Here is a 10302-nt window from a genome sequence, read left to right as displayed (position 1 = left end):
ACTCACATCTAGTTCCACATTTGTCTGCTCCTGTACTCTTTCCTCACCTCCTCTGACTGTCTCCCTCCCTTTCTCTGAAGAATTTTTTAAAAAATGTGTTTCTTTTGCTTGCATGTATATATGTGTGCCATGTATATGCCTGGTGTCCATAGAAACAGGAAAGGGTGTGAGATCCCCTGGAACTGGAGTTTAGGACAGTTGTGAGTCGCCATGTGCATGCTGAGAACTGAAGATTGCTTGAGCTACTCTAGGTAAATCTGTCATATGAATTTTAGAAAGTCATGGCTGAGATTATCATAGGAGTTGCATACCACATCTATGCATCGATTTTGGCAAATTTTACATCTTCAAGTTTCCTAATGCTTGACACAGTCCCTCCATTTATACAGTCTTCTTTGGTTTCTTCTTGACATTTAAAAAATATTTATTAATATTTTAATGTAGGGGTGATTTGTCTGCATGTACACCTACATGCCAGAAAAAGCCATCTAATCTCTTTATAAATCGTCATGCAACACCATCATTGCTGAGAACTGAACTCAGGACCTCTGGAAGAGCAGCTAGTGTTCTTAACTGCTGAGCCATCTTACCACCCCTAATCTTGACATTTTTAGATGAACATAATTCCTTTACAGACTTTTGGGTTTGCATAAACTAGACCTTTCACTTCTTCCTCCAGAGGTGTGTGTGTGTGTGTGTGTGTGTGTGTGTGTGTGTGTGTGTGTGTATAATAGTAGTTGGGCTTACACTAAACCTCAATAACAGACCTTTCTAGAGACCTCTGATGCTAAAGTATGCCAGGCTTCCCTCAGAGGGTGTTTCTCCTGGCTAGCCTGAGCTGACAAGCCACACTCTGCATGATTAGAGGTGTCATGTGGCAGACTTTGTCACTGAGAAATTTTGATCTCAGTGTATGTGTGTAGACAGACTTCCAGGGTTTCCAGACTTGAATTTTAGAAATATGTATTTTGTGGCACAATTACTATTTTACCAGTTTCCAATGCAACTGCTTTTTATTTCTTGTTAAACTTTCAAAAGCAAACACAAAAGAGCAAGAGATTAAAAATTTTTATTAATCACCCCAAAGTAGATTGTATATTACAAATTCAGATCAGAGTAATAATATTAAAACTATTTTCAGTAGTACCATAAACTATACCTGAAGATAAAACCAAATATTAAACTGGTAAGCATATACTGAAACCTCATGTTTAAAACATAACCGTGTCCAGAAGATTCACATACATGTGTCACAGTCAAATGTCACAGGTTGACAGAGCTACATTTAATAAACTCATGAACCAGGTTTCATGCTTAGAATAAACTGTCATAAGGCTGTACAAGCTTATAATTTTTAAAGTGCATGACAGACTACTTTATATGACATTGCCCTTCTGCGAAAGCTACTCGTAAGTAGACAGAAGTCTGGATGACTAAATGGGCCTTCAGAGAAATTCTATTAGGTTAGGTCCAGGAATTAAAGAAGCAAAATTTTAGCCTAGGTGTTCTGAAGGTATGGGACCAAATTTCTCAGAAAATTTATACTTGGCTATTGGTCCTATACAAAAGGCATCAACACCAAGTTGGTCTGTTTGCCTACAACTGACTACTTAAAATAGCATTATATATCCTGCTATTTTGCCTAGCTTAGATAAAAACATAAATCTGTGGGCAGATTTATTCTCATTCTCTCTCTGTCTCTCTTCCTCTCCCCTCCTTTGTCCTCCCTCAATACAGGGCCTTACACTGCAGCCCAGGATAGGCTGGTATTCAATAGGGAGCCCAAGCTGGCCTTGAGCACGTGGGAAGCTTCTGTCTCCGACTTCTGGTGCTTTGTACTGAATCCAGACCTCACACATGCTGGGAAATTAGTCCACCACTAACCCACATTTCATACAGAGCAGGCAGTTACATAAAACCAAGCATTCCAAAAATCTTTGGTTCTGCAAATCATTATATATAGTGATGCTTGCTGCCCAAAGCTAGACTACAGAAAGGCAAGTCCATATCAGACTAGGCACACAGTTTAAGAGTAATCTGACTGGGCTTAAAAGGAAACAGTGCAATGCGTTAGTACTAGAAGACAGCAACTTGGTCAACTAAATGAGAACCAGCTCTGCTTCAGGGGGAGGTAATGTGGCAATGACTCTGAATTCATAAATCACATAATTTGACCTGTAATGCTTAGATACAGTAAAAACTTTATATTTATTTACTCTGTGTGTGTGTGTGTGTGTGTGTGTGTGTGTGTGTGTGTGTGTTTGGTGGCCTCTTGCGCTGGAGAGGAGCTCTGAGCACATCAGAGCCTGCGTATTTGAGGACAGCAATTTGAGGTTCTCTCCTTCCCCTATATGGGTCCTGGGGATCAAACTCATGTCAGACTTGGTGACAGTGCTTTCACCTGCTAAGCCATCTCACCAGAGCCTCAGCTCCAATTTTATTTCTAAGCAATTCTGTTGTGCAATCTTCCAAGTTACAAAGGAACAGTGAATGAGGAAACGGCGCATCTCATGAGTACTTACTTAACCCTGGTCCTGAATGGGAGCACCTTATACATCTCATTTGATCCTTTAAACATTTCAAGAGTCAGAAACCACAGGTAATGTCTTCAGACAGAAGCTGTTTCCCCCCAACCCAATCAAGGTCAGAAGGCAGCCTGAGGATTCTGGAGAAGAAGGAATATCCCCCCTCAGCATTTCTGTCCCCACACGCCACTGAGACGCTGGAAACTCATCACGCACTGAGGTGTCCTGGAGGCTCCACGAAGACCTGATCTCAGCTACTCTTAGGGATGCCCGGTTTCAGTTACTATTATTTTACCTCAGTGGCCAAGGTCGGTAACTGTAGCCAAGAGAAGGCAGGGCAAGTCGTCCATGCTTAGGGAAGTAGCTGGCTGTCAGAAACTGACAAAGTGTCTGCTTCTCAGGGTCTCCCTGGGAATATCCTCGGTGACGTGAGAACAAGTTAATAGAAAAGGTATCTTCAAGCAAGCCAGGCAAATGGCACCAGAAAGTACTCACATTAGGAGAATAAAGTTAGCATATTCAGGGAGGGAAGAAAATTGATCTACAAAGGGTCAGGCAGGTAGTGGGCACCCCGGACCCAAGGTCTCAGGGCACTCATCAGAGTCCCAAGGTCAAGAAGCACTGGTTTCAGTATGACTGAATCATGGAGTCATTTTCAGAGGTAAACCTCACCTGCAAATTCTGGGAAATTTTCTCCAAGGTGGGGCAGAGCCTAAAAGCTAAAGGCAAACCAGGGGGAAGACAACTTTACCCATCCTCTATGGAGGGAAGAACCTCTGCACAGGACCAAGAGAGTTTGTATTCAGGACACTAGCAGACCTTGCCCTCCAATGAGAGAAGTACCTGGAGCAGGGATGGGTAAGATCTCCTGGCAGAAGGTGGGAGCTCTCAAGGAACCTGATGTAAACATACTTACTCCTTGATACTGAGTACAAGCAAATGACCCTCTCCAGATAGGGTGGGTTTGTCCTCAAGAACACTGTTATCTGGTTGTTGTTACTGGGTTTGTTTTGTTTTTGATTTTTGTTTTGTTTCTAGGTACATAAAAATATATAGGGTTGGCTATCTAAAACTTGGGTACATATTCTATGGACTTATTTTCTAGGAAAGAACTGATTATGATCTGTCATTTGGGTACAAGTTTGCTAATAATTACAGCAATCTGATGAGATGTGTATGGAGAGACAATATTCCTACAGAGAGGCTGTATCCTAACAGACTGCTGCTTATCATCCAACAAAGACAGTTTTCATGTTGAAGTTAAAATTTGGAAGTAGCTGGCTTCAAGTTACTTCCTCCATGTTTTTTTTTGTTTGTTTGTTTTGTTTTTTGTTGTTGTTGTTTGGTTTTTCGAGACAGGGTTTCTCTGTGTAGCTCTGGCTGTCCTGGAACTCACTTTGTAGACCAGGCTGGCCTCGAACTCAGAAATCCGCCTGCCTCTGCCTCCCGAGTGCTGGGATTAAAGGCGTGCACCACCACACCCAGCTCCAAGTTTTTTTTTTTTTTTCTTTCCTTCTTTTTATTTCTGCCAGCCCATTCCCTCAGTTATTCTCTTTCTGTTTTAGTGAGCACACATTCCAGGGGAGATCTGCAAGGCAGCCCTGAAGCCCATCCCTAAGCAGCAGGGAGCAGAGCCCCTCCCCTTCCAGGCCAGGAAGACAGGCATTCACTGTGCTATCCCTCACTGAGAGTGCACAGCTACCCCAACCTACTCATGGGTGTATTTTGAGAAGAAAAAGGAAATCAAGGGGTCCCACATGTGCAGTACTTGGCAGTAGGAAGTCCTTGCCCTCTTACACGCAGCAGAATGAAAAATCCCGAGATGGACACAGGCTTTAAAGACAGTGATCTGGAAAAAGGAATCGTTTCCAGGTTCATGTTAACTTTCCATTTTGGAAACTTGAAGTAATATTGGAATAGAAGAACAGTCATATCTTTATGCTAAATAAATTATTATGTAGGCCATAAATTAAACATGGAGCTATGGTTGATAAATAAATAAAGGGTATTTTTTAAAAATTCAGAGGTATGTCTATTAGTATTTAGTGTGAATATTAAAATTAAGGGCAGAAGAGTTATACATTCATAAAATATAAAAATATTCATGAATAACTTCCATTTTTAAATCTAAGAGTGATTGAAAATGAAATAAGGAAAGTAAGCTTTGAGATGTCACAACTTTCAGATAGCATGACTGGATGATTATCATCAAGTACTACTGCAGGTCAGTGAAAATATCCTGTGATGTCAGACACTCAAGCATCATCTAAGCATCCACTGTCCACTTCAAATATGAGAATAGTGTATGTCTTGACAAGAGCTGATATGGGCTTTCATCTTCCCTTATAGAACGCCCTGTGCTTGAAGCCAACTGTGTATCACACTGCTTATAAAATGAGTTTGCTACCATCTTTTCTCTGTGAGACAGAGTGTAATCCCTCACTGGAATATTAACTCATGCTCCACAACCTTAAAAGCAGCACTAACGCAGCAGCTGAAATCCTGAGGACAGGCAGGAATGAACTAGTCTTAACTAACATATCCTTTGTAAGCTTCATCCGATGAGCTCACTTTCCAGCATAAACATTAATTAACATTTTAAAAATCATGATGGAATACATCATATTGTGTACCAGCTCTTCAGAGGGTGAGTAAGTTTCCTTCAAAAGAAAATTGTAGTGCTTACCAACAGGACAAGAGAGGCTGGCATTTGCTCATTCACCAGCTCCTCGTATTTCACCTGGTGTATCAACTCCTCAGGAAATGCTGAATGGCAGAACTAATTAGATGGCCCATGACTCAGAAAACCTTTTCTGTCTTCTAACTTGTCATTTCTCTTCTTTGGCTCTCACATCAGGCAAAAAAAAAAAAAAAACCAGTAGTGCTTTAAACAGTTACCCGCCTTCTTTCTGGGAAATGTGCCACCTGAGCTTAGTGCTCTCAGTACAACTGAATAACCTCATCCCACTCCGAAATAGGCCAGATGCCATTGGGTTGCACATTCGGGGGTGAGCTCTTCCAGTCCCATGTCTTGACAGGAATCTTCCAGGTGTTACCATAGTTGGCTTCAATGTAGTCAACCGTTTCACAGGGAACATGCACTTTTATGTCTACAAACTCAGTCCAGCACAGTGTAAACTTGGGAAACAGATACCTGCAGCAAAGCATAGGCAAGCAGGGAGCATTAGACCAAGTAACTCAGCTGCTGTGCATCTTCAAACCTGCCTAGCATCCCTTCCGTCTTCCTGGATTAATGCTACCCCAGTCTTCTTCTAGTCTCTACCAATCTGAAGGAGAGTTAATCCCATCCATAAGCTCTGAAGATGAGAAAAATACCAACCAAACTATAAACTAAACCAAATCCAGGCTTGGTAGTAGCTGTTACAGTGACTGCTACAGAGATGGGAGCCCACCAAGATCAGACAATCAAAATCAGCTCTGGGATTGTGTTGGGAAACCTGGGGAAAGAGGTGTCATGGCAGAGTTTCCACAAGATGTAAGAAATGGTCACTTTCTTCTCTTGCATACTCTGGAGTCACAGGGGATATGGACTGAACCCAGTAGCATCCTCTAGGCTTCCCCTTGCTCTACAGACAATCACTCTACTTTCTATCTCCCTTTCCTCGTAGACTCTAAAGAACATCTCTAAACCTGTCTAATACCGAATAAAATGAACTCGCTTGCATCTGCTACAGAACTGTAAGAATTTGTAAGCTTATGAATTAACCAAAAATAGGCATGCCTATGACTGCGGCACTTAGAAGGGAGAGGCGTGAGGATCATAAGTTCAAGTCCAGCATTAGTCATGTAGTGACTTCTAGGGTAGCCTGGACTATATAAGACCCTGTCTCAAAACACAAAATATTTAAATAGGTACTTCAGATTAAGTATAAATTATACATGATATATTACAAAGGAAAACTAAAAGTAGTCGGTCTATTTAAAGTTACATAGGTCTATATTTTGTGTTAAGATTCTTAATGAGAATTTCTTTTTCTTCACAACTCAAAAAGAATTTTCAGTAATTAATCCTGAAATGGCAATAATAGGGAATTTAATATACTAGAAAGCTAAAGACAGAGTAGTGAACTGGAGAAAAGGTATCTGATTATCATGTTTAGCACTAAGTGAACCCCAAGAATGGATTCTGCTTTTGAATATCTCATCTCACCACTAAGTGAAATGAAGTCGTACTTGAAGGTTCATCTGAATAAATTCTAAAGAAAGCAGCAAGTGCCTGTGTAAAAGCCAATGGGCACTGGTGGTGAGCAGACAGCCCCACCCAGCTGGCCTCTCTGAGAAGATAGTCACATAAAGTCTCCTTGCTGAGAAAGAAACAAGATACTGCTTAGAAGCAACATCTGCTGGTCCCAATTTTACCCTGCACACTCATAGCCATGGAATTACTCATTTTGTCATGAGACAGAAGCATCTGTCATCAGCCTCCACCCTCTGCAATCACTTGCTGGTCAGCAGAATGTTCACCTGTCCCACACCATCAAGTTGACACAATGAACCTGAGGTGAGGCAGACATGATATCCCTTAGTAACAGCAGCCAGGAAGCATCTCTCTTAACTATTAGTTCTACAGTCTCATCATACAGCTGAGAGAGAAAGACAACAGCTTTAGGACAGACGTAGTAGAAGACTGCAGATTACACATACAATGCCTGGGACAGTGAAGAATCTAAGAGCAAACCCAGAACATGTAAAATACAGACACACCATGAAAATTACACAAAAACAATCCAACTCTAGTGTTAGCTTTTGTTCCTAAACCTGCCCCTCCCCCAACCCCCAGCTGCCAAATCCCCTAAACCCTCTGTGATTCTTGTTTCTCTGCTCTGTCTATTCAACCAAAGAATATCTTAGCATCCTAGAATAGAGAGGTAAACAACCCATAAAACATTTTAACTAATTATGAAGTCAGGACACGGACAGGAGAAGGGCAGGAAGTCACACAGAACAGCACACGCCATGTACTTTGCCTGGGTCACCAGTAAATACTGATTGATACTAAATCTCTCAGTGTTACCTTAGATTTAAAAGCTATGATTAAGTCTGGCAGAGCAGTCTGTACTTTAAAGCCTTAGGATGGGATCCACAATGGGAACAGGTTTAAATTTAGACTACGGCACTCTAACTTAGGCTACACAGTTAGGAGATCTTGCTACCACAGAAACTGCCCCATCTGTTCCTAACTTGAACCACTTTGTGCTGCTTCTTCCTAAAATGGCAGTTAGAACAGTTGCTGGATTGGAGAGTGAGTGAGAGGAGGATAGGTTTATTTTCCTCCAAAATTCCTTGAAACCAATAAAGTCACTTTGTGGTAGTTAAGAATAATTTTGTCAATGTAATTGTACTATGTATGGACATAATTGCTAAATGAGAAGAAAGCGTTTCCGGCAGCCCAGATCACTGTATTCACTGGTGCTCATTAAGGAGGCTAAGTGAGACAGACCCATCAACTACAACTGCACTTGACCTTTCCACATGGATGTCTGCGGTAAATGCTGCACTTGCAAGAGCACAGCCAAACTCCCTCCCCCCAGAACTTCTTTCAAGGCAATACAAACGGTTTATTAACATTAGCATCTTATGTAGTCATTATCGCTCAATTTATCTGTTATTCCAGTGCCTAAACACCAGTGTTCCACTTAATAGGAGTCAACGAACACTGCTTCTCCTGACTGTAATGGAAAGGCTTCTGAAGTCTCACCATTAAATGTGGTACTCACTTTCGTTATCTTCCGTTCATCAAGTCAAGGACACCTCAAAGCCCTTTTAATTCAAATTTTCTTAAAAGATTTTTGCTTACAGGATTTTTTCAATGACATCAATTCAGTCACCAGCCTGCCCTCCAACCCCTTGTGGCAGGGCTGGGGATGGGATACCAGGCCTTCTGCACAGGGAAGTGTTCCCTTCAATCCTTTATGGTAAAGAATCACACTAACCTGCGTGTGCACTAGGAAACTGTTCTTTTAGCATGTTTCCACCTGGGCTCACATTCTTACATCTTGTCCCCGTTGCTGTCCTGCTTGATCTAAGGTCTCCCGCAGTATTTTTTCCTTGTTAGCACAACACAGACACCGAGAAGTGTAAAGGGAAGACATCTTGGGTTTGGGGAGTAAATATTATCTCTACTTACCCCACTCCCACACCTTGATCAATTGTGCTAAATGGATGCTATACAAAATTTAAAATTAATTTTTAAACAAACCAACAGGTGGAATTGGCCTTTTACACTGCTTACTGCTTTATTTTTTTGTTTTGTTTTCTGGCTTGCTTCCTTTACTTTCCTCTGGCAGACTTCATTGATCATCTATCCTGATCTTCACGTGATCCTTAAGTTGTATAAGTATTTAAAAAATGTTTATCTTTACATGAATATGTCTGTTTGGGTGTATATGTGTGTGTATGTGTGTGTGTGTGTGTGTGTATTCCCAGAACCTAGGAGGGGCCAGGTCTCCTGAAGTTCAAGTTGTAGGTGGCTGTGAGCCACCCACCTGGGTGCTGGGAAGTGACCTCCTGCCCTCCTCTAGGATCGCAGTAAGTGCTCTTAGCCACTAGGCATCTCTCCAGACCCAAGGGTTACAAGTAGTTTTTTTCAAGGCTATAAATTTACATTTACTCTTTTATATTGTTTCGGTAATATTGTGCAAAATATCTTGTATTTTCTACTATAATTTATCTTTTCACTCATTTTAACAGAGAATATTTAAAAGTTGCCACAGATTTAAAAAGTATTTTTAAATTACTAACTTCTTTTTAATTCCATTATGGTCACAATAAATAATTACATTTTTCTCTTCTGTAATTCATTCATGTGGAAAAAATTATACTCACACACCAATGGAGAGTTTCATTAATGTTTGTAACATGTATAATACATGAGTAGCTTCCCTCTGGATTCTTGTCTTTTTCCTTCTGTGAGTGTGTGTGCACGTGTGAGTGTGTGCAGCACATGCACGCTTGTCTGTAGTTATCAGGAATCTTCCTCCCTGTCACTCCTGCATCCTTTTGAGGCAGGTCTCTTGATTAAACCCAGAGCTCACAATGGAGCTAGGTCCTTTCTAGCTTCTCTGCTCTGGGGAGTCCTTCCTATTTCTGCTGTTCCTTCCAAGGCTGGATTATAGGTTGCCCAGCATGCCCACAGCATTCCCACGGGTTCTGGGGATCTGAGCTCTGCCTGCTCTGCTGGCTTGCATGGTAAATGCCTTCATCACTGTGCCACCTCCCCAGCCCCACTTCTGGCTTCTTCACTATGTCTCTGAGTACAGATCTGGGAGGCCTCAACCTTCTCAGCCTTCCTCAGTATTTGTAAATGTTACTTCTGTCTTGCCCTGAATGTGACTTTTAATTGTTGATCACTAAAACTTGATCATTATTATTCTAGCTTTTATATGACTATGGAACATCATTTGCTGCCCTGTATTATTGATAAGGCATACCTGGTACTCTTTTGTTGCATCTCAAGCTTTCACTCCTCCTGCCTTAGCCTTCTAAGTGTTCAGACCATACTATTACAATTAGTTACTATTCCTTTTTGTTTCATATTTAATTTCCTATTAATATGTATTAATCATATGTGGCCTCCCTTCCCCCCAGCCTGGAACCTGCCTGCTCAAGGGTGGAGCTACCGGCTCATTTGTCCTGCCACGCCCACTGCTGGAACCTGCCTTTGCTGCCTGGAGGCACACACGTGTTCGTCCTGCTACTGGACCCTGAGTTACTTGGCGGGAAGTTGGGTTCCCTCCCCCTTCCTTTATAACTGAGT

At 41.6% G+C, this 10302-nt stretch overlaps 1 protein-coding gene across 4 annotated transcripts in view; it reads right to left on the bottom strand.

Moving 5' to 3' along the window:
* Nucleotides 1–1051: 1051 nt before the first annotated feature.
* Nucleotides 1052–10302, bottom strand: part of Fktn (fukutin) — a 53246-nt gene continuing 43995 nt past the window's right edge. For 2 of the 4 annotated variants that reach the window (XM_029476204.1, XM_029476205.1), the window contains exon 11: nucleotides 1052–5679. In XM_029476204.1, the coding sequence (XP_029332064.1) occupies nucleotides 5466–5679 (214 nt within the window). In that variant the 3' untranslated portion in view covers nucleotides 1052–5465. The remainder of the gene's footprint in view (nucleotides 5680–10302) is intronic. The other 2 variants (XM_021160503.2, XM_021160504.2) reach the window with 2 other exon arrangements.

The sequence above is a fragment of the Mus caroli genome, chromosome 4 (genome assembly GCF_900094665.2).
Source record: "Mus caroli chromosome 4, CAROLI_EIJ_v1.1, whole genome shotgun sequence".
NCBI lineage: Eukaryota > Metazoa > Chordata > Mammalia > Rodentia > Muridae > Mus > Mus caroli.
Note: the sequence above shows the minus strand (reverse complement) of the source record. Positions and strands in the feature narration are given on the sequence as shown.